Genomic DNA, 24,832 nt, shown 5'->3' on the forward strand with positions numbered 1-24,832 from the left:
CTGCTGTCCGACCTCTCCCATCAAGAGTCCCTGAGAGATGTCATCCTGCCCAAGATGCCCTCTTTCAGCCTCCTGGCAGTCTGATCTTCCCTAATTTTTCCATCCCCCAAGTTTTGTAGCACCCTGTAAGGTCATGCAATGTCCCCATGGCCTTCTGAGTCCAGGCTTTATGTTCAGCCTTCCTAACACGGCACTTTCCACTTCAGCTGCCTGGGATGGTCAGGCTCTGGCCTTCTCCTGTATATTCCACAAGGTGAGAGACGGTGAATGCAATCCATGCTGAATCATCATGTTTAGGAGAAATGGGATATAAACTCTTAATCATACCCTCCTTCTCAGGTTTCATGCAGTTTTCTGAAGCCCTGTCTTACCTACTCCCCCCCAGCCTTCTTCACAGACCTGTACCTGTGCTTTTAACACAGATGCAGTACGGCCTGGCTTCACCTCCTTAGAGGTGAAGTCATTTTTATGAGGCCACAGATCGAGAGAAGTTTCCTTCACCATGCATGTCTAGGTCTGAAAGTAGTTAAAACACTCTATTAAGGGTATCATAGTGTGCCCTTCGGAGAAGGCAATGGCACCCCACTCCAGTACTCTTGCCTGGAAAATCCCGTGGACGGAGGAGCCTGGTGGGCTGCAGTCCATGGGGTCGCTAAGAGTCAGATGTGACTGAGCGACTTCACTTTCACATTTCACTTTCATGCAAGAATTCCATGGACTGTATAGTCCATGTGGTCGCAAAGAGTCGGACACGACTGAGTGACTTTCCCTTTCCCTTTCATGCATTGGAGAAGGAAATGGCAACCCACTCCAGTGTTCTTGCCTGGAGAATCCCAGGGACGGCGGAGCCTTGTGGGCTGCTGTCTCTGGGGCCGCACAGAGTCGGACATGACTGAGGCGATTTAGCAGCAGCAGCAGCAGCAGCAGTGTGCCCTTCTGGGAAAGAAAGGCATTTGACCAGAAGGCACTGCCCCAATAGGAACAGATGCCATAAAGGACAAGAAACTTGGGAAGGACTCACCCTTTCCAAGCCCTGCACGCTCTTTCCCTACCCAGCCCAAGGAATACAGACCCAAGTGCAACTTTGCACTGAGTCCAGGGGGGCTCTACCAAGTGTATCCTAATGCCATGGATTTACTTTAATTAAGAGAAAGGGTGGTGGCAGGGTTGGGGGGGATGGATTGTATAACTAGGAACAGTGTAAGTTTATCATGAAGAGTCAGCAAGGATCATGGTTTCCAGTGATTCTGAGGCTGAACTTGCCATCTTGAAATATTCTCCCAGTGTATGACTTCTGTCAAATGAGAAAAAAAAAAAAAGCAAAACCTAAAAGTTGAGAATTATGTTTTATTCGGTGGACTTTTTGAGGACTAAAATCAGGAAGACAGCCTCTCAGCTCCAAGCTACAACCATAAAGAGGTAAGGGAGGAGCCAGGAGCTTTTGCAACAAAGAACAGGGAGTCAGAACATTAAAAAAAAAATACTGTTAATTAAAGAAAACCAGACATCTCAAGTTAATGAACGAGTGCTTTTCTTTATATGAGAAGATGCAAGAGTCTGGGCTCACTGAACTCATTCCTTTGATAGGCACCTTACCATCCAGGACCAGTATCCTGCTTTTCTCCATCCTAAATCCCCTCAGCATGCACAGTTGTGGATGACTTCTGTGCCTGATGGCTTAATGGCTGCAACATCTTCTCATTTACTGATATGGCAGGTGACATCCTTTGTCCACACTGCCCTTCTAGGTCAGTGGCTAAGATAAAATGTAATGGACAGATACTTGTAAAGTCTTTAGTATCATTACAATGCACTGATTCAAAAAATGTATTAAACACCTACATTAGGGCACTACACCAATAAAAAATTTAAAAAATCTGGAAAGGTGAAAAAAGAAGTGGGGGACAAAAATGGGAACTAGAAGTAGTTAGGGGAGAGCAAGTGTTATCAGAAAAGAAACTCTTTGGGCAAGGTGTGGAGACAGCCACCAAGAACTGCTTCACTGCTACTAGTGGATTGATGGCCTGGGCCCCCTGAGGTTTACGCCTGTTAGTGAAACCCATCAGGGGGATTTACTCTGACAAGCAGCAGTAAAACTAAAGCCTTTGTCTGTATTGGCAGTAAACCACCCATGACATGGATGCCTTTGGCGCGAAGCTTGCTACTCTATTGCACTCCGTTAAACTGGCTCATTCTCAGAAACAGCTGTTATAAAAATCAGATGCCTGGGCCCCATTTCAAACCCAATGAATCCAATGTCCAGGCATCTGGGTTTTGTTTTTCTTTTTAAGCTCCTCAGCGCTTCTGATAGCTTGTTTTTTCCTTTCTTGAAGATGTTTCAAGTACAGGATTACATTTTTTAAGGGATAATAATTTAAACAAGTTTTGTAAAAAGAGTACCTACGGTTTTGACAATTTATCACCGCGCTTATTTGCTTCTCTGCTATGACAAATTTTTCTTGGAAGATGTATTTCCCCTCGTGGGTCTGATCTTTTTATTGCAACTGTAGGTAGTGATCGTAGATACTCAGAGAATTGACAGGAGCGCCGTGTAGCTCTCCAGTCAACAAATACTGAGTGTCCTGCGGTGAATATGTAAGACCCCCCCGCCCCCACCAAGGCCTGTGAAGGAGGGTGTAGAAATAGAATGTGCTGCGCTTAGTCGCTCAGTCGTGTCCGACCCTTGGCGACCCCATGGGCTGTATGTAGCCCGCCAGGCTCCTCTGTCCATTAGATTCTCCAGGCAAGAATACTGGAGTGGGTTGCCATTTCCTTCAGAAAGGTAAAGTAGGAAAAAACTTGAATGACGTAGTTGGAGGATTAGGCACCAGTCAGTTGCTTTTGTTTATTGAACATCCTTGAACAACAGAATTACAATAATGAATATTTCTCAGTCCCTGGCCCCAGGGAAGCACGGGTTCAGAAGTAACACTTTCAACCGGAACCAACCAGTGACACTTCCGTGTGAACTGGGACAAGAGCCTTTTTCCCACGGGTGGGAGAAGAGCGAGCGGGACGGGCGAGGTGAGGTGAGGTGAGGACTGGGATGGAGCGAAGGAAGGACCCTTCCCCTGTCACTGATCTAAGGACCCGCCCGGAACCCGGACCCTCAAGGGGAGAACCACCACGTCATCCCAAACCACCTCGCCTCGCCCCGCCCCGTGTTCTCATGTGACTGCGCGGGGCGGGGCCAGCTCCGCTCGGCCACACTCCCGCGAGAACGTCTAGTCCACGGGCTGCGCACGCGCTGACCGGACACTCCTGCGTCTCGGGCCCCGCCCCTCTTCCGCAAGCGCTCGGCGTGTTTGGCGTTACCATGGAGCTGCCGGGCCGCCCAGAACGCCGCTGGTTCCCCTGGCAACCCAGGAGAGCCAAACCCTACTCGGGTGGTTGCAGCGAGAGCGGGCGCGATGGTGTCTAACCCAGTGCATGGCCTGCCCTTTCTCCCAGGCACGTCCTTTAAGGACTTAACGGTGAGGACGTCTCCGGCCAAACCCCTGTCCCCACCTCCTGGCAGCCTCGGAGAGCTCGCAGCAGGTTGCGTCTCTGCTCGTCCACGCGAGTTTGGCCTTTTCCCCTTCAAACCCTCTCTCTGCCCCCAACGCTGTTCTCCACACCCCCACCCCCCACCCAACCTCACTCTCTTTCTCCAGTTTGCTTTCAGCCCATCCCTTTCTGGGTTTTCCACTCCATCCTGGCAGTCTGTTGGCCTCCCAGCGTTCTTCCTTGCTGCTCTGCTCTTGCTGGTTTTCCCCACCTGGTTCCCGAGCTCCCTCGGCCTTCTGCCTAGCTCATTCTCCCTCTGCACATACCCCTTTCTGCCCAGTTCCATCCTTAAACTCTTCTTCCCTCAACCTGGGCCCCTTCCCCGACTCAACTTCTATACGCCTTCATCCTTATTTCCACAACCCCATCCCGCCCACTCTCCCCAAGCCCATCATTGCCGCCCGCATTTCCCTCTTCTGAATCCTAGACCCAGTAATCGCTCCCACTCCCAACTCCATTTTCCATCTGTTGGCTTCGTTATGTCAGGTCCTTTTCCTCGGTCTCATTTATGCTTCTACCAAGCCCCATCTCCTTTTCTGTCCAGCACGTCGACTTTTTCTGCAGTCTTGTTTAATCTTTTCCCCCAAATCCTCTCGCTTGGAAAGTTAAATTTTCAGCACTTGGCCATCTTCCTCCCAAATCATCCTCAGGTGCTTTGTAGGAGATAATTGCACTTTAGTTCCCTCTGCCACAATTGATGTGTTCTTGTTTTTTCTTCTCTAGCCCTTTTCTTTTCGCTTTTAACATTTTTATAAAAGATTCCTATTTGGATTTTGTTTGACTCCTCCCCTACCTTAAGTGTTGTTAGTTGTATCTTCTAGACAAAACTGAAGAGGAAAAAAAAAATAGGCTTGTGTTTTTTTTCTCCAACACAGTTTAGCCCTTGACAAAATTATGATTTTAATACTGAAATTTCAGGGTTGCTGAAATATGTGTGGGAAGGTCAGCATTAAGATTCAATAGGCTGATTTTCAAAGATGAAACAATAATCATTTATGTAGTTTAACAATTTAAACAATAAGTTCCTCTCCTTGGTCATGAAGGTAAAGTAAAAAAGACTGGAGCCTGACTGCTCACTTGGCTCTTCCTTTCCTGTTGAGGGGAAGTTGTCTCCTGGCACTGAACAGTGCTGGATTGGAGGATGAGATGATGCAGACAAAATGAGGTAGTCTTCCTTCTCTTCCTGTACAAATATCCCACTGTGTTGCTGAAACCTACTACATGGACCTCTTCCAGAGCTCTTATTTGTGGATAGCTGTCCGACCGTTGATCTTTGTGGAGTGGTGGGGAGGCTGGGTCCCCGTGCCACTGTTTTGATCTCCTTCCTTCAAAAATACTTCATTTTCACTTTTTTCTTTTTTATATAATCTTTTGTTGTTTTCCAGTTATCAAAAAAAAAATCTGTTGATTGTAAAAAAGAACAACAACGTAATTCAGAAATGTATAGAACAGAGAACATTCTCCAAAGCAGTCTTTTTGTGCACGTGTTTGCATGCTTGTAATTGTAGTATGTGTATAATTTTATAAGCTGCTTTTCTGGGCTTATTAAATCATAAACATTTCCCCCAGATTGCTACATGGTCTTCAAAACAAGTATTTTAATAGCTGCATAATAGCCCATTAAGTGAGCTTTCCATCATTTGCTTGTCTTTTAGATTGCTTCTTATGTTTTGGTATATTGTAATTAACATTGTAATTGTCAGCCTTAGGCATATTGTTCTTTCCCATGATTTTGGATTATATACTCAAAGGATGGAGGGTGGAATTATTGAGTTTGACTTTAAATCCATAATATCCATTTGCTTTCCAAAGAGTTACAATATATTAGTGTCACTGTAGCAAGAGGGCCTTTCATTTCAGGTAAGAAATCATTTCACAGATTTGGATTGTTTTGGTTCTGTGACTTATAACCACCAGATAAGATAGTACAAAATTAGGAGTCTACATAAAGATATTTTAGTTTTTTTGTGGCAGGTGAGCTGATAATTAAAATTGGATGCTCCGTAACAGGGCTTTAAATTTTATTTTAAGCTCAGGCTGCTGCCTCCCGCCTTGTTCCTGGCCACCTGTTTTAGCTTAAAATACAAGAAGCTTCTCATGTAGGTAAAATTTTTGATACAGGGTTTGTGGATGTTTATAAGTAAAGGTTGAATCTGATACCTTTGGAAGTTAGCTCTTCTACCTAACAAATACTTGTTATATCATGACACACTTCTTTTTTCCTTCAGAAAACAGCATTTCATAGAAGCCAGACTCTGGGCTACAGGAATGGCTACGCAGTTGTTCGACGTCCAACAGTTGGGATTGGTGGGGACAGGCTCCAGGTTAACCAGCTGTCCCAGGCTGATCTGGATGAGCTGGCCAGCAAGATCCCAATCCTCACGTATGGACAGGCCAGGCAGGCCCCGCCTGCAGCGTTTGTTCCTGCACATGTGGCTTTCGACAAAAAGGTATCATCTGGGATCAAAGGGTACCCCTCAAATTCAGATTTCTGAGAGCCAGCTGTTTGCAGAAAAGTCAGTAGTAAACCACAGGCTTTCCAGATTCTCTGAGGAAAAAATTGTTCAAATGCCTCAACCCTTAGTCATAGACAGCTGGACTCAGGATTGAAAGACTCTTTCTTTACTCAGGAAGCTGATTACAGAAAATAATTCCCTGTAGATGTCCCTGAAATATTTTCTAAATACTGTTTTAAAAAGTTGGCATGGGGTGGTTCTGAATTCTTGAGTTCGTATTGCTGTGTTTATCTGTTTGATGTGTTTTCCACATTTTAAAAGTCCTGTATTCTGCAGTAATGACAAATTCTTAATCTCTGTGAAATGCAAAATATCATGAAAATGACTTCATCTATTGTCGGTTTTTGTCTGTTTCTGTAAGTTTTTGTTTTTCAGGAAACATTTCAGATTTGTCGTAACTGAACCAAAGGGTAGTATAACATTTTTGTTTTATTTATTCTTATGCTTTTGTAATGTGAGTTTTATTTCCATCTGTTAACATTTCCATATCTTTCTTGATTTTCCTTGTCAGTGAGCTTTCTCTTTTCACTAAGGTAAGGTTGTCCTAACCCTGGCCATGCAGCAGAATTACTGACGGGACTTTTAAGAAACTTGGGTGTCACCCCAACCCTTCATTGATTCTAATTCCCCAATGATGTCTATATATAACTGAATGTGACAACTACTAATCAGGAGTTAACTGTCTTCATTTACTCCTGGCCTATATTACTTGTCTGTTTTCTTGGTCTTACAGAGTACTTATTGAAGCTAGAGGCAGAAAGGTACAAAATAATCTTGTGGAAATTTGCCATTTGCACTGGTAATCACTTAATTAGAAGCAAGTATTTTTTACTGTATCAGCCATAATCTATATCATCTCCCCTTCCCCATCTCAGCTAACTCATTTGATACAAACAGATTGACATGTGCTTTCCTAGGCTGAACCTAAACATCCCTTATCAGTGATACATGATTTTGTATGTCTTAACTTTGTTCTTGTGTCTCTTGTTTATTTACAGCTGTGAATGGCACTGCAAAGCCAATAGAAAAGGGAGAGGGCTGAAAATACAAGAGAGGAGTGAGACAGGCATTTTTAAGTTTGTGCTGTGTTAAGTCGCTTCAACTGTGTCCGACTCTGTGACCCTATGGACTGGGGCCCACCAGGCTCCTCTGTCCATGGGATTCTCCAGGCAAAAATACTGGAGCAGCCTGCCATGCCCTCCTCCAGGGGATCTTCCCGACCTAGGGATCAAACCCACATCTCTTAAGTCTCTGGCATTTGCAGGCAGGTTTTAACAGTTTATCAAGATATAAATGGTTATGTTCAATTTTTACTGAAAACAATAGCAAATAACTATTGTAAACTAGAAAGTGAAAAAGTATTAATGAAATTCAAAGAGAGAAAATTGTGCCTAATAGGAAATAAGCTTCTTATTTTTTGTTTTTCTATGTAATTTTATGCTAATTGTCATTACTTAATTTATACTTTTTAAATACTACAATTCATTTCTTTAAAGATATTTGTTGTGAAAAGAATATTTATATTTTTTTCTATTCATTTACTTGGATCATCATAATTTCTTGATAAATAATTCTTACCATAAATTATGAAGTAGAGTAGTTAAATACATGGTTTTGAACCTGAGTTGTTTTTTTTTTTTTTTTGCAGTAAGGAAATTACAGGTTCTGTGAATTAAATCAGAGTTTAAATTTTTTGAGAATACCCAGAAATCCACTTCATAGCCAAGATATGTGTCCATATTTTGGACATTCTTCATGCCGTTCCTCATGATTAGAATATAACTGAATATAATGGCAACCCACTCCAGTACTCTCGCCTGGAAAATCCCATGGATGGAGGAGCCTGGTAGGCTGCAGTCCGTGGGGTCACTAGGAGTCGGACACGACTGAGCGACTTCACTTTCACTTTTCACTTTCATGCACTGGAGAAGGAAATGGCACCCCACTCCAGTGTTCTTGCCTGGAGAATCCCAAGGATGGGGGAGCCTGGTGGGCTGCCGTCTGTGGGGTCGCACAGAGTCGGACACGACTGAAGCAACTTAGCAGCAGCAACGACCTCTTACACAGATGATAAAGACCAGGACTTCTCCAGGGAATGCCTGCGTCTTCCCCTTTGCTCCTGTGCCATTCTCATCTTTCCCCAGGCTGACTTCCCACTCTGTGGTGTTCTTCTTCTTTCATCTTTTCATCCTGCTGCCATTTCACTCAGGGGACTGCTTCTCTACCTAGGGTCATACCATCCTGTCTTAAAAACAAGACAAAACAAAAAAAACCCTACCTTCTTTCTGCTTGGTTTATTCCTCAAAGCACAGCTCTGAGAACATCACTTCTTTAGGAAAATGTAACCACTACCCAGCTACTCTGGCCTACAGTGGTCACAATTCACAAGTGTAAGCACAAAGATAGATTAGGATTCATTTGTACTGATCATGTGACATAATTCTATAAGGTTTGCTTTTAAATAACTCATTAACGTTTTAAAAAATAGAATGCATAAAATCCTGATTATTTGAGCCTTTAAAATGTGGTGTGTGTGTATGTATCTTTTTCCTGCCTCCCGTTCTGAGGCCAACTTTCTGTTGCCAAAGGTATCTGTATCCCCTCCACCATAGAAAACAGATGGCTTGGGAAGCTGGGTATGCTCCAGGGTTCAGTGTGTGTTCTTCTCCTTTGTCTCTGCTCACTCCTTGACTCCAGACTCTTACCTTGAAATGTCCTTTACATGATGAACTGTGTCCTGAATTCTAGATGAGTTACCCGTTTGACATCTCCTCTTGAATGTTTAGTGAATACCTCAAAAGTAAACATGTTCAAAACCAAACCCCTAATTTTGTTTCCTCATCCCCAAAATATGCTCCACTACAGTCTCCCCCGTATCAATTTGATTGTAGTTCCATTTTTTTCAGTTGCTCAGGTCAAAATGTTTGAGTCATTTTTTTTTTTTTCCCCTAATGCTGACATCTTTCTCCAAACCCAGCTCTACATCTCAAGTCGCCTCCTTCGGTGTTAACTGTGCGGTCACTTAAATTCAGTAAGCCTAAATTCGAGCCCCCTATCTGCACTGCCAAAGTCATCTTCTCAGAAAAATCTGTGTAAGTCTGTGGTTCAAATACTGACTATTATGTACATGAATTACTGATCATGTCTTCATTTCATTCTTTGCAGTTGCTGTAAAATGTTACTTTAAAAGGATCTTCATATTTGGCTTTTACTGTATGATTGTTTTGCTTTAAACATTCTGCTATATTCATCCATTTCATCTTTTTGTTATGAGTTTTAAGGCCCTGACTCCATTATATTCATATTTCTGCTATGCAGTTGCCCATTCTTTTTTGGTTCTTATCTTATTCTTCTGCAGTAAACATTATACATTATTTCATCTCCTCCTCCATTGAGCCATAATTGTGTCTTCGCTAAAAAGTCTCCTTGGTTTGTTCCCCTTGTTTTAATAGAGTTGGGTTTGGGTTAACACTCTTACTTCCCTGAAACATCATTCTAATATGTTCTTGCCTTGAAAAGAAATGTTAAAAATAGAATAATAGACACTTTAAAATCCCATTTTGTGCCATTTTGACTTTACACTGATGCTGCTGCTTCCAGAAGACCTGGGATTTGGTCCATCTGGGATGGTTGTTTCTGAGCACAAAACAGGTATTTACAAGCCACCCAAAGATGTTGTGATGGATGGTCAATTTGAGATTCATTCATATAAGTCTCTAAGAATGAATATGTCATTAATATATGTTTACAAGGCACCCCACTTCTAAAGAAATGGACTTGAGATTCGTTTTCATTTTGAAACCAAAAGTCGTCGTCTTGTCCAAATTTCTTATCCTTTTCACAAATTTGAAATGGAATTTTTGACATTGAAATAAGGCTAGTAGAGTTAAGTCTTTAAGGAACACATTAGTAAACTGTCTACCCCTATTTTGAGTATTTAGTTCAGAGGTCAGCAAGCTTTTTCTGTGAAGGGCCAAATAATAAATATTTGGTCTTGAGCTGCCATAATAAAATACAGACAGACAGGTGGCTTAAACAATAGAAATTAATTTTCCCACAGTTCTGGACGCTTCAAGTCCAAGATTGCTGTTGATTTGGTTTCTGGTGAAGGCTTTCTTCCTGCCTTTCAGGCAGCTGGCTTCGTGCTGTGTCCTCGTACGGCCTTTGCTCAGTGCGTGTGTGCTGAGAGGGAGGGAGAGAGCTCTCTTCCTCTTCTTAGAAGGCCACTAGTTCTGTTGGATTGGGGCTCTACCCTCAGGACTCATGTAATCTTACTTAGCTCCTTGGCACCTTATCTCCAAATATAGTCATGTTGAAGGTTAAATTTCCAACACTGCATATTGTGGAGGTGGGGACATAATTCAGTCCGTAGCAGCAGTCCAACTACTCAACTCTGCCCTTATCATGGGAAAGCAGCCATTAGCAATTATATGTTATGTTGTATAGTTCCCAATTGTTTTGAAATTTTGTTCTCCTTTTGATTTTGCGACCGTTTAAATGTATTAAAAACTGTTCTTAGTTGCAGGTTCTATAGAAATAGACAGCAGGGGTAGATTTGTCCCATGTTCATAGTTTGGCAGCCTCGGAATTACAAGGTGGGAATGATGAGTATTTGAACCTCCCTGAGTGATTCTTGGTGTGAGAAGAGACTTGTTATTTTTTGATGAGACACTAACACACCATTTCTCCCACCCTTCTGTATTACAGGTGCTTAAATTTGATGCCTATTTCCAAGAAGATGTTCCTATGTCAATTGAGGAACATTACAGGATCCGCCAAGTGCACATTTACTACTATCTAGAAGATGACAGCATGTCCGTCATAGAGCCTGTCGTGGAAAACTCTGGGATCCCTCAAGGAAAGTTAATCAAACGCCAGCGCCTCTCCAAGAATGACCGGGGAGACCACTACCATTGGAAAGACCTAAACCGAGGAATAAACATCACGATTTATGGCAAAACTTTCCGCATTGTTGACTGTGACAAGTTCACACAGGTATAGTATGTGTTTCGGGAAGTTTTGGTGTCTGAGGCATTGTTCTAATCTATGAGAGAATACATGTCACTTGTCAGGGTAAGAGGAGGGCACTGATCCTCTGTCCTGAGTGGATTAATATGTAGGTTAACTTGGCATTTGTATATGTCATATGTGGCATCATGGGCATCCCAGGTGGCACTAGTGGTAAGAGCCTGCCTGCCAATTCAGGAGATGTAAGAGATGCAGGTTCGATCCCTGGGTTGGAAAGATGCCCTGGAGGAGGGCACGGCAACCCACTCCAGAGTTCTTGCTTGGAGAATCCCAGGGACAGAGGAACGTGGCGGGCTACAATCTATAGAGTCTCACAGAGTCAGATGTGACTGAAGCGGCTTAGCACACATGTGCCATCACTGCATGGTGACATCATCTTTTTCATGATGACATTGGTACATATCCTAGATGGATATTTGAGTAATAAAGTTAAACTCCCATTGTGGCTGAATCATTTGGTTAGAAATCAGTTCACATGCCAGTTCAGACAGAGAGTAGTGGAGCTGGTACCCTTGAAGGGATAGAAATATGAAAGAGACCTTGGGCAATTTAGCTTAAGTCTGGATTTACAAAAATAGCACCATCTCTACTAGCAGATATGAGCCAAAAGTTTTTTGTGCGATTTGTATTTTTTTGGAACTCATACTTGCTGTATACTAGGGAAACTTGGTATCTAAAAAATTCCTGGAATAAAACCATTTTTAAAGAAAAACACATATTGGGAAAAATCTTTATTTCTCTATTTCATATGTAATGGATTTTTGACACCTTTAATTGTAGAGAGAGAAAAAAAAGCAAAAGAGAGCACTTTCTTTAGCACAAAGTGTAGGTATTAGTAAATAATTGCAAATTTGCCTTAGCAAAGATACAGTTCCTAAATTTTTTATGCCTTTAATCCCATGTGACATAATGCCAAATGTAATTAAGTTTTACCATGCACTGAGCCCCTATGAGTTCACTCATTTATTATTTTTTTAATTAGTAATTTATTTAGCAAATACTTAATGCCTGCTGAATGCCAGGCACTGTTCTAGGTGCCAGGTATAAAGATTTGCCCTTATAGAACTTATTACATTCTGGTTGGAGGAAACAAATAATAAGCAAACAAATGTTTGTCAGATGCTGCAAAGAGCTATGGAAGGAACTAAAGAGGGGAAAGGGGTTGGAGTTGGAGGGGGTGCGGTGTGTGAAGGCTGGCCAGGGAAGGCCTCACTGATGAGATGTCTCAGGGGCAGAACCTCAGGGCAGTGAGAGAGGGTGCCATGGCATCCGTGCTGCCCTGAGAGCAGCCAAGAAAACCATAGAGAAGGTGGAGGTACCAGACCATCTCTGAGAGACCGTCCCCCTCAAATGGGTCTTGATATCTCTTTCTGGTTTTGAAGTCCATTTTATCATAGGTAGTTCCAGGATTGTGCCACCAATGAAAAATTATGAAGTGTTGTATGAATTTGAGGTATCACCATTGTTTTTACAGTCACATCTTTACAGTTTGAACATTTGCAAGTTGATCCCTGAGCTGTTGATCTAAGCCAGTTGTAGTCACTTCTCATTAATAATGGTAGTTACATGCAGTACAGTCTTCACAGACACTGAATTAACAAATACTGAACCATTGCTCCTACAAGAAATGCAGAGTTGGGTTCCTCCAAGCCTGTGGTCAATACACAGTCTTGTTCTGTGTGTTGTTCTGTTTACAGATTATTGTTGATTCATTAACATTGAGGTCTTGGCCAACAGCACTATAAGTCATGCCTGAATGAAGCTTAGCTGACACTTGTAATTTTTCCGTAAGGTACATCACATCTGCCTTTTCTTTTTTGTAGTAAAATGTAGGTAACATGAAATTCAGCACTTTAACCATTTGTAGATGTACTGAGTACTTATTGTTCGTCTTGTACTGAGAACATGAGACAGCACCGTAGCACTAAGGTTGGGGGCCACTTCAAACTGCAGAATCGCCTACAGAAAGCAAATAAGTGAGAAAAAGTGGCTGGCCCCAAATGGACTGAAAAGGACGTTCGAGGAAAAGGACTGAAACAGGCAGAACTTCCCAGTGTTCGACCTCAGCTGAGAGTGTGCATCAGACAACTCAGAATTCCCACTGCTCCATGCTCGGCTGAAAAGGACCACAAAGCTCCACAAGGGTTGATTAAGTTGATAAGGTTGAGCAGGTAAACAAATACAGAAATTTGTGGAAGCTGAAGTTCTCATGACTGATAGACAAGAGCTGAGTGTTTCAGGCATTGATGATTAGATTATGTTTTTAATAACTGATCTGTTAGAAGTTGGCTCCTATAATAGTCTGAAGTTTGTCCACATCTTACCTGATTTGATGGTTTTCACCCTGGCTAGACCTATGAGTGAATAAGAAAGGAAACTCTTTACAGTATGATTTGGACAAGGCACCGTCTCTGTTCACACACATCATCATCACCATCCATTCTCACCCCCTCCTCAGGGCTCTGCATAAATGGTCCCATAGACAGAGTGCGCTGAACGTGAGATTCCGGGCCCTAGGAACAGCAGGGAAGCAGCAGCGTTCCCAGACCTAACGGGGTCATCCAGGGTCCACAGGTTGTCTGGTGACCACGGGCACCTTCCTGGAGCATGGTGCCGGTAAGAGACTAGGCTTTGAACGCCTGTGTTGGCAGGCTGCACCTGGGCTTCGAGCGTCTGTGCAGAGATGAGCGGAGCCTTGCTCTTTTCAGGCCCACCATCTGGTGACCACGGGCACCTTCCTGGAGCATGGTGCCGGTAAGAGACTAGGCTTTGAACGCCTGTGTTGGCGGGCTGCACCTGGGCTTCGAGCGTCTGTGCAGAGACATGGGGAGCCTTGCTCTTTTCAGGCCCACCAGCCTGTGTCTTAGTTTCCTGTCTGGGGGAATTCCCTCCCGCACTTGTCTCTTCTGCTCTCAAAGACACTCCCTTCTCTCTGCTCCTCCAGGGACACTTTAGAATAACCACTTCAAAGAGCTTAGGCTTTTCTCTAAGAGACAGGAAGAATAGTCAACTTCAGGAAGCTTCTACATTCCTGCCAAAACTTTAAATACTAAGATTACAAGCTAGTTAGCAGAACTGATACTAGAGCCCGTATATTCTGGCCCTGAATTCTGTACATTTTGTATGGAATTGTCCAAAAGCAAACCACACAATTCCCCAAAGAAACCCACATTAATTTCCAGTTCCAGAATGTAAACAGATCCCAGGAAATTGTTTTTGAGTGTGTGTGTGTGCTTAACAAAAAAATTTGTTGTGCTTTTAAGAAGAATTGAGTTGTATTAAATATATAGTGACTTAAAATAATACATATTTGCTCATAATCAGCAAAGAAATTCAAGATCACATCGAGTTCAGATGGCTTTCTTTAACTTTTTTTAGTGAGATTTGAGCCCTTGATTCATCTTTCCTGTTTGATTGAAATATTTTTTGGTCTGAAATAACCAGTAGGTTTGCTTTCTTTTCCTTTTTTTTTTTTTTGTGGGAAGTGCTTAATCATATATTTGTTTTAATTGAGATGGAAAGCTGGGAATTTGATTTCAGCTTAACTTTCCCTCGTTCAGCTTGCCGCCAGGTGCTCTATGATGAGCTCAGTCCCGTCCAACTCTCTGGGACCTATGGACTGTAGCCCACCAGGCTTCTCTTTCTGTGGAACTTTCCATGAAAGAATACTGGAGTGGGTTCCCATTTCCTACTCCAGGGGATCTTCCTGATGCAGGAATCGAACCTGCGTCTCTTGGGTCTTCTTTATTGGCAGGCGGATTCTTCACCACTGTGCCACCTGGGAACCCCAGCTTGGCCCCATACCCGACATGAACTACATACTGTTCAGACTATGATTAGGTTCCCGATGTATAAGCATTATATAAGTGTGTATAAGCAATCCTAGTTTTTCCTCTGTTCCTGGGCACCTAAATCTAATTGATCTGAATTCATATTTGGAGCCAGTTACCTTGCCACCACGTCTTACATTTTTACTTAAGGTAATTATCAGTTATTGTCTGCATTACAGAATTGGGTCAGTCGGAGGCTTGGTACTGCTAAGACATGCTCAAGCTTTAAACTAATGGTTAATGTGGACAGTGGCTTAGAAATTCTTATTATATTAGTGTTTATTTTTATAGCATCACTTAGCACTTACTTTAAGAAGCTTCAAGAAGGATAATCATTATTAATTTTGAATTACGTAGGTATTTTTGGAAAGTCAAGGAATTGAGCTAAATCCCCCAGAGAAGATGGCGCTTGATCCTTACACTGAACTCCGGAAACAGCCTCTCCGTAAATATGTAACCCCAACAGACTTTGATCAACTCAAGCAGTTTCTCACCTTTGACAAACAGGTAGGTGAGTGAGCTAGTAGGTTTGTTCCCAAAAGCGGCACTGCTTATTAGCAAGCTGTCTTGGTAGGTGTGTATTTTGAAACATTACATCTGTATTTTAACTGGTCAGGTACAGTGCTCTCTTTCTGGGGTTACAGGTACAGGAATCCCTAGGTTTCATATCAGAGATTCAAAGAAGATTGTGAAGTTAAGTCTTACGAGTTCCACCAAACTTCTCTCTTAAAGTAATTCCTGAGCACCATCTGCTCCCTAACTTTACATTTCCAGCCGCCCACTTCTTTTCCTAAACATGAATTAATCTCCAAGAATCCTTTGGGAAACCTTGAGTGAATTATATTGGGATGTTTCAAAGCTATTGCATGTATGTAGGTTTCTAATGTTAAAATAGTAATTTCAAAGCATTCCCATTGCAGATGCTTCCTTGTTAAATGTTATAATACATTGATGTTTGAGTACAGAATGTTCTGGGTATTTTCCAACTCTGTTCCAGCCTGTCTTCCCCCTTGTGAGCTGGTGTACAGAGCAGATCCGAGTCTTCTCTTCTCTGTACTAAAGGGAAAGAGAAAACAGCGAGATCACCCTTAGTGCTTCTCTGCTGCTGTTTCTCTCAGAAATGTAATTCTGTTTAGTATAGAAAATTTTACCTAGAACTACCAAATTCTTTTAAGAACATTCTTTAAACCAGTCATATGACTGTTACTCTTTTGTAAAGATTCTGTTTTTGAGGTTGAAAGAACTAAAATACTGATTAATAAATGAAAATTCTTTCTATACTAATTATATACAAACCATTCACGTGTCTTTATTAATTACGTATAAACAACTGAATGAAGGGCCCACTGCTCTTTTAATTCAGCTTTTCTTTCACTGACTAATATTTTGGATCAAAATGAATCCTTTCTCAGCACAAGCTTATAAGCCTATTACTTAATATTTTCCAGCTGTTGACATCTGGTTTATAATTTCAGATGTTTTTGTATCTTTGGTGAATACTTTTTTTTTAATAACCATCTGAGATTACTTCATAGTCTTTCTAGCTAATCTTTTCATCACTGATACATAAATGCCAAAGTAGCTAAGTTAAACTCTCCCTTTGTGGAATTTTTTCTTTAAGTCACTGCTTTGGGTTCCTCAAAGGTTCTTCGATTCTATGCCATCTGGGATGACACAGACAGCATGTTCGGTGAATGTCGGACCTACATCATTCATTACTATCTTATGGATGACACGGTGGAAATTCGAGAGGTCCACGAACGGAATGATGGGCGAGATCCCTTCCCCCTCCTGATGAACCGCCAGCGCATGCCCAAGGTTTTGGTGGAGAATGCAAGTATGTGTGATTCAATTTATCCTCTATTAATTGGGACCTTTCCTGGATCTCAGAGGAGTTACTCAATCATGTGATCATTCCCTTTACACTTGGGAGATGGCTGCTGTGTTCTGTAGGCTTTTCCGTAACTTCCCTCCGTTACTGGCCCCTCAGTCCAAGCTTGTCTCTGAAATGATCTGGCAGAGATGATTGATACCCAGATCAAGGGAGCAGAACCAAAACAGCAGTGGGAGATTTATTTAAGTGTGGAAGGGCTTCTGAGCCATTTCATGTCAGGCTTTTAGTGCTTTTCTGAAACAGCCTTGTTTTCATTCAGAGGCACAGCTTACCATTTCCTTAGGTGTGCTTTGGACTTTGCTTCTCACCTCAACCACTTCCCAATCAATCAGGAAGTTTCTGTGTGGAATAACTTCAGGTGGTAAAGACACGTCTCTGATTCGTAAAGGTGGATCCCCATTCTATCAGCCCCTGGTCTTTCTTTGCTGGTATAAAATAACCTTGTGAATTGGAGCAAGAATGCAAACAGAATGCAGCTGAGACATGCTGTCTGTCACTACTTCTCTGGAATAAGTGAACTTGCTTTAGTTATTGACTTAAGAGTTTAAGAATTTTCTCTTGCAAGAGTGTCATCTTGGTCACATGTACTGACCAATGTTTGGATAGATGACAGAACTCCGTAAATACTTTCATTGTTTTTTTCTTTTTTTAACTCTGTTTTTTGGAACTCAGAGATAAGAAATTCCAGGTATTGAGCCAAGAGGTTTGTCTCAGGTTATAAACAAATCGGCAGTCTGAAGGCTAAATCCAGCCCACCCACATGTATTGCTGGGTCTGCGGAGTGTGTTTTAAAAATGCAGAGTTGTTTAGGGGCAAGGAGGTAGAGATTTCCATCACTTGGAGAGTGAAAAGTCAAAATGTGGAGAAAATACACCTTGATAAATATGTAGTTGTTAGAAACAATAAACAAAATATACAAGAAAGCGAATGGGTGCATCTTAAATGCATACTGCTGTGTAGAAAAAAGAAAACAAGATGCATAGTGGAATACCGCTTACATAAAGTAAAACACAAAACGGTGTAAATAGTACATACAAAACCAGAAAGCAGTTCGTTAGAATGGTGGCCTGTGAGGCAGAGGAGAATGAGACTGGGGAAAGGGCGATAAAAATGGTCATCATTTTTAAATTAAGAGTTAACTTTAAAACCCTCTTATTTTAAGAAGTGAGAATAAGTGCTTTAACAGCTTCCATTCTCAAACAGCAATAACTGGATTGGCGCCCTTGTTCAGCTTAGTCCAGCTGCTGCCTGCTCCGTTCTGCTTAGCTCTCATAGCACCCTCCTAGGGTTCCGTGACATTGGACTGTGTACTAAGTTTGGCCTTCCAGGTGCTTAAATGAGCTGAAATGCCTGCCATCTGGAGCTGACAAGCGTTAGAGTTATGATTGAGAGGCAGAATGGGAATGTATTCAGGGTGGCATGAAGAAGGGTCAGTAAACCTCATGAAGTCACTCTTAGGTTCCTTGTTTGTCTGCCTCATCAATGTGACCTATGTGTAAACTTTTCAACACGTAATCATCTGCTCCTATAACTTCCCAAATTCTAACAAAATTTCCATCAGAGGTAGATGGAGAGGTAGCCAGGTGACCTACGTATGGTCCCTTGAAAAGATAGGAGACATATGTTTTTGTGAAAGTTACAATTAGTCTTGTGGTAGCAGGACAGAAAAAGCTAAGCTCCAATCAGCTAAATAATTTCTTTAACTGGAAAAAGAAATGGTGTTAAAGCATCTGATCGACTTCCAGAGGCCTTTATCTAGTGGGTAGTTCTTATTGAATTCAGTTAAACAAGAGTTAAATATCTGCTCCGAGAACCATGTCATGTGCTAAGTGCTGTGGAGGATAAGATAAAATTGCTCCAGACCTAGAATGCCTGTCCTTCAGGCACTTTCAGTGGCTGGGGAGACAAGTCATATACACATTCAGAGTGCTTAAACAGTAACATGGGTGCCCCAGGTGATCTGATTCCTGATTCGCATGTCATGTAGACAGAGCTCAGAACAACGGGCGTGAGCTAGAAAGACCAAAGAAGCCTTTACAGGAGAGCCTTTACAGGGTTAGGTTAGTAAGACCTAACCCTTACTTGGAAAAATCTTATATACAGAAAGAAAATGATTCCAGAAGTAAAAATCTGAGATGTAAGAAGCAGTAAAGAAAGAAAATGGTAAAATGTAGGTGAATCTAAATAAACACTGACTATACCCGCTGAAGGCATAATGTTGAATTTAAAGTGAAAGTGAAAGTCTCTCAGTTGTGTCTGACTCTGCGACCCCATGGACTGGACAGTCCATGCAGTTTTCCAGGCCGGAATATTGGAGGTACAGCTCCCTCCTCCAGGAGATCTTCCCAACCCAGGGACTAAACCCAGGTCTCTTCCTTTGCAGGTGGATTCTGTACCAGCTGAGCCACCAGGATTGAATTTAAGGGCTTAAGAATATCAAGATAAAATTAAAGTCTATGACAATAATGATATTGGAGCAGTGTTAGGATTAAGAAAACAACAGGTTTTGAAAAGTGGGTATTTTTGTGGATTATTTATTTTCATCGAAATAGAATTAACTTACAATACTATGTTGGCTTCAGGTGATCTGATACTTGTATACATTACAGAGTGATCACCAGGATCTGTCTAGTTACCATCTGTCACCATACAGACTTATTACTGACTCTATCCCTATGCTGTACCTTACATCCCCGTGACTCATTTTACAGCTGAAGTTTGTATCTTTTAATCTTCCTCCTCAGTTTTACACTCATCCCATCACCCCGCTCCCCTCTGGCAACCACCAGTTAGTCCTCTGTATCTCTAAGCCTGTTCTTGTTTTGTTAAGTTTATTCTTTTATTTTACTTTTTGTTGTTGTTGTTCAGTCGCTGAGTCTTGTCCAACTCTTTGTGACTCCATGGACTGCAGCATGCCAGGCTCCCCTGTCCTTCACTGTCTCCTGGAGTTTGCTCAAACTCATGTCCATTGAGTCAGTAATACTGTCTAAACCTCTCATCCTCTTCCTCCCCTTCTCCTTTTAACCTTCAGTCTTTCCCAGCATCAGCGTCTTTTCCAATAAGTTGACTCTTTGCATCAGGTGGCCAAAGTTTTGGAGCTTCAGCTTCAGCATCAGTCCTTCCAGGGAGTATTCAGGGGTGATTTACTTTAGGATTGACTGGTTTGATTCCTTGCAGTGCAAGGAACTCTCAAGAGTTTCCTCTGGCACCACAGTTTGAAAGCATCAGTTCTTTGGTGCTTGGCCTTCTTTATGGTCCAACTCTCAATAGCTTTGGCTTTATGCACCTTTGCTGTCTAGGTTTGTCATAACTTGCCCTCCAAGGAGCAAACATCTTTTAATTTTATGGCTTCAGTCACTGTCCACAGTGATTTTGGAGCCCAAGAAAATAAATCTGTTACTACTTCCCCATCCATTTGCTATGAAGTAATGGGACCAGATGTCATGATCTTAGTTTTTTGAGTGTTGAATTTTAAGTCAGCTTTTTCATTCTCCTCTTTCACCCTCCTGAAGAGGCTCTTTAGTTCCTCTTCACTTTTGACCGTTAGAGTGATATTATCTGCGTATCTGAGGTTGTTGATATTTCTTCTGGCAGTCTTGATTCCAGCTTGCAATTCACCCAGTCTGGCATTTCACATGATGTACTCTACATATAAGTTAAATAAGCAGGGTTATAGTATTTAGCCTTGATGTATTCTTTCTCCAGTTTTGAACCAGTCAGTTTTTCCATGTCTACTTTTTAGATCCCACATGTAAGTGAAATCGTACAGTATTTGTCTTTCTCCAACTTAATTCACTTAGCCTAATAACTCTTTAGGTCTCGCCACGTTGTGGAAAATGGCAAGATTTCATTCTTTTTTATGGCTGAGTATATTCATTGTATGAATGGATAATGAAAGAGAAAGACAAATATGATATGATATCATTTATGTGTGGAATCTAAAATAAGACACAAGTGAACCTCTTTGTGAAATAGAAACAGACTCACAGACATAGTGAAGGCTGATTCTGTGTTTGGAAATCTGTTGATTTCCCCGGATGAACAGATTACTGGAACCATCCACACTGACTGTCCCTGCCTTCTGCCACAGGATCACACTGGCCTCACAGCATTGATCACAATTGCAATGAAACCGTTTTTTGTGTGTTTAGAGTCTGCCGCCCCAAACAGAGTGTTGCCTCCATCAAGCCAGGAATTTTATCCATATTATTAATTGTGGTCACTAATAATTTGTTTGTTGAGTGGATAAATGGGTGAAAGTGAAAGTCGCTCAGTTGTGTCCAGTTCTTTGGGACCCCATGGACTATAAAGTCCATGGAATTCTCCAGGCCAGGATACTGGAGTGCGTAGCCATTCTCTTCTCCAGGGGATCTTCCCAACCCAGGGATCAAACCCAGGTCTCCTGCTTTGCAGGTGGATTCTTTACCAGCTGAGCCACAAGGGAAGCCCAAGAATACTGGAGTGGGTAGCCTATCCCTTCTCCAGTGAATCTTTCCGACTCAGGAATTGAAGTGGGTTCTTCTGCATTGCAGGCAGTTTCTTTACCAACTGAACTGTCAGGGAAGCCCCCAAATGGGTGGGCAGTTAAACTAAATGACTTGGATCCCCCCACCCTAGATCCAGTACTCTGTCTTTATAGAAGGATGTTTATTCTTTTCTCTTGTAATGATTCCTTCTAAGCCTTAATTCTGCTGAGATTAGTGACCCGTGGACAGAGGAGCCTGCCTGTCCATGGGGTTGCAAAGAGTCGGACACAACTGAGTGACTAACACACACCCAACAGGGATATCGGAAGCCTAATATGGGAGAGAGACTTTACAGAAACCATCTGGGCCATTATTTATGGGTCCCGTCCACAGATAGAAATACACAGCCCTGTGTTCTGCTGGGAGCGTGGAGGAGTCACTGACCCTCCATCAGAGCTGAAGCCCACACCTGCTCTGTTCTCAGGATTGCCCGGCTGTTGTGTGTCTATCTTCCCATCCTCATTCCTTTTTCTCTCTCCTCTTTCTGCTGTCTTTTGTTAGAGAACTTCCCTCGGTGCGTGCTGGAGATCTCCGATAAGGAGGTGTTGGAATGGTACACGGCCAAAGACTTCATCGTCGGGAAGCCGCTCACTATACTCGGGAGAACTTTCTTCATTTATGATTGTGATCCATTTACTCGGCAGTATTACCAAGAAAAATTTGGAATCTCCGATTTACCACGCATTGATATGAGCAAGAAGGAACCACCTCCTATGAAACAGGTAATGGAACTCTGGTTCTGAGGGTAGTGAGAGAGTTCATCTTCTGATAGAGGACTTTAAGGACAAAAAGGGCTCTTATATGAATACCCAATTAAAAATGGGCAAAACATATGAAATAGAGCAGTTCACAAAAGCAGAAATACAAATGGCTAATGAACATATGGAAAGACCCTCAACTCATCATCAAAGAAACAGAAATTAAAATACTGAGGTTTAGGACTTTTGATTTAAAAAGACTCAACAGCATCCCATGTTTGCCCTGATGTGATGAAATAAGCTTTTTCCCAGACTGCTAATAGGTGACCCAGTGAGGAAAGCTCTGAAAGACCGTTTGTTATCATTTTAACTTTTCCAAAATAAAAATATTACATATCTCTTGACCCAGAAAATCTGGTTTGGGGATTATAAAAAGATAGGTGTAAGGACCTGTATTGTAGCATTGTTTATAATAAGGTGTTAGAACATTGGCCGAATAAATTATAGTATATCCATCCATACAATTAGAAGACTGTAAGTCTCGTTAAAAAAAAAAAGAGGAAGTCTGTGCATATTAGCATGAAAAAAATGTCCATAACATTTTTAAGGGAGTGTGAATACATGATGTGGCACTAATTTCTGTAGATTACTGTATACAACATCTGCTTCCGTCACTGAGGAAAAGACCTGGAGGAATGTTTCCCCAGATGATCTACAGTTGTTAGTTCTCCAGTGGGCAGAAGGGAGGGAAAGAGGGAAGTGGGAGATGACCAGGGACCTGTTTTTTATACTGTGTGGTTTTAATTTCACTTTCTATACCAAGCTGTATATTACCTTAATAACTTTTTAAATTTTTTCATTAAATTCCAGACCCCTAAGACATTTCTTTCTTTTTTTTTTTTATTTGCCTATTTATCAAACCTTTCACTTAAAAAGTGATTGGGAGCAAAAAACAAACAAAAAAAAACTAATTAATTGAAGATGTTGGAAGATGGTGTTCTTTAATTGCAGTTTTGCTGTCCTTAAAAATCAGGCAGAATCCCAGACTTCAGTTCTGTGCACCTCAGAGTCCACTGTGATCTGAGAGTAAGTTCATGGTGTCTTTAATGCAGCAATATAGTAATCTAGTAGACTTGGGCCTTCAGAATGGCTCAGCCACGTATTTTAGAGTTTGAAGTAACAACTGCGTGTTTTCAGAATTACACAGCCAATTCCAGAAGCATCTCACGTATCAAGGCCCACGTGTCATAGACCAAAGGCACTGTGCCATTACACCTGTCTAGGGGAAGAACAATTCACACAACCTCTGTGTGTGTTGCTCGTGTATAAAATAGTGTGTGAGCATCCATGGCCCTTCTTTATTCTGCTAGCATGTGTGTAAAATTATGTCAGCGGCTTCTTTTCAAAAGACAGTGATTGGAAGGATGGAATGATTGAGTTCCTCCAGCCTGGCCTCTGCTTTACCCACAACTCTTGGCCCGAGCCGCTTGCGTATCTGCTGAGTTACAAGGGTTCTGTGTCCTGTTTTATCCCCTGGACTTCTGCTAATGCTTGAACCACTTTTGCATCATTTCTTTACACGGCTCTCTCTCACCTCTCGCAACTTAGTGTAGGCCTTCTTTCTTCCAAGAAGCAAGTACCTTTAAGCTCTCCTCAGTCATTACCCCTTGGCCGTCTAAACTCTACAAGGTGAGTGGGGACACAGAGATGGGAGGCTAGCAGTTTCTAGAGGCACCAAGCCAGCGTCAGGCCAATGGGCAGGGACAGAGCCGGATATGAAGTGCGTATATTTGATTTGAGAATCGTGACCTTCAGATCAGGAGTAAGTCCACATGGATCCAGAGGCCACATGAGCTAGATCTCAGACTCAGTCCATCTGGAGACATGCTGGTAGGGAGGAGGAAGAAGCCAGGGCCAGGAGGGCCCATCTGCCATGGAGCCAGCCTCTGAACACGTTTAAAGGATGAGGGGCTCTCAGATTTTGTGTGTGTGTGTACATGTTAAAAAAAAAAAAAAAACCCCTGGGCAGGAACTCTGGAGGGTGGGTCATTGGAACAGGGGTATCTATGAGTGGTGGTATCCACAGAGGAATAGCTCTAGTTTGGAACAGGACCCACGCAGCAGCTTGGCATATGATGGAGTATGGGAAGCACAGTACCAGGGCCGCAGGCGGAAGGGCTGATATCTAGAGAAGGCCTGCATCCCAAGAGGGGAAATGAGATTCGATTTGAGGGAAATAGGTGGAAACCTGTTAAAACACAAAAGGAATTTGGCAGGAAGGTGTTCAGAAGCTTACCTCCCTATTTCAAAACCCCTTAATCTCCCCTGCACCCCCCGACCAGGTTGCTCTCACTGTGTATTGGAATTAGATAGTGCCACTGCATTTCTGCTGCTTACAGGTAAGTTAGAGCTTAGCATGTGGGCAGTGCTATGGGCAGCTTAGCATGAGGGACTTTCAAAGTTGCTCTGTCCATGGCAACTTATGTATTCACTGCCTACTGGTTTCGCATATGGGACAAATTAGTCATTGTCCACTTACTGGATCCGCTAATCACACTTTCCTGGTGGCTCAGACAGTAAAACCATCTGCCTACAATGTGGGAGACCTGGGTTCGATCCCTTGGTTGGGAAGATCCCCTGGAGAAGAAAATGGCAACCCACTCCAGTATTCTTTCCTGGAAAATCCCATGGACAGAGGAGCCTGGCAGGCTACAGTCCATGGGATCACAAAGAGTTGGACACGACTGAGCGACTTCACTTAACTTAGTCACATTCCAGCCATGCAGATCATATT

The 24,832-nt window shown here is 42.3% G+C and overlaps 1 protein-coding gene across 2 annotated transcripts in view; it reads left to right on the forward strand.

The window, feature by feature from the left end:
• The first annotated feature begins 3,313 nt into the window (after window positions 1–3,313).
• EFHC1 (EF-hand domain containing 1) overlaps window positions 3,314–24,832 on the forward strand; it is a 39,735-nt gene continuing 18,216 nt past the window's right edge. The window contains exons 1-6 of one of the 2 annotated variants that reach the window (NM_001192244.1): window positions 3,314–3,473; window positions 5,775–5,996; window positions 10,770–11,057; window positions 15,278–15,427; window positions 16,565–16,757; window positions 21,842–22,062. In NM_001192244.1, coding sequence (NP_001179173.1) covers window positions 3,411–3,473; window positions 5,775–5,996; window positions 10,770–11,057; window positions 15,278–15,427; window positions 16,565–16,757; window positions 21,842–22,062 — 1,137 coding nt within the window. In that variant the 5' untranslated portion in view covers window positions 3,314–3,410. Of the gene's footprint in view, window positions 3,474–5,774; window positions 5,997–8,993; window positions 9,155–10,769; window positions 11,058–15,277; window positions 15,428–16,564; window positions 16,758–21,841; window positions 22,063–24,832 lie in introns of those variants that run through there. The other variant, XM_015459794.3, reaches the window with a different exon arrangement.

Source organism: Bos taurus, chromosome 23, assembly GCF_002263795.3.
Source record: "Bos taurus isolate L1 Dominette 01449 registration number 42190680 breed Hereford chromosome 23, ARS-UCD2.0, whole genome shotgun sequence".
In the NCBI taxonomy this organism is placed as follows: Eukaryota; Metazoa; Chordata; class Mammalia; order Artiodactyla; family Bovidae; genus Bos; species Bos taurus.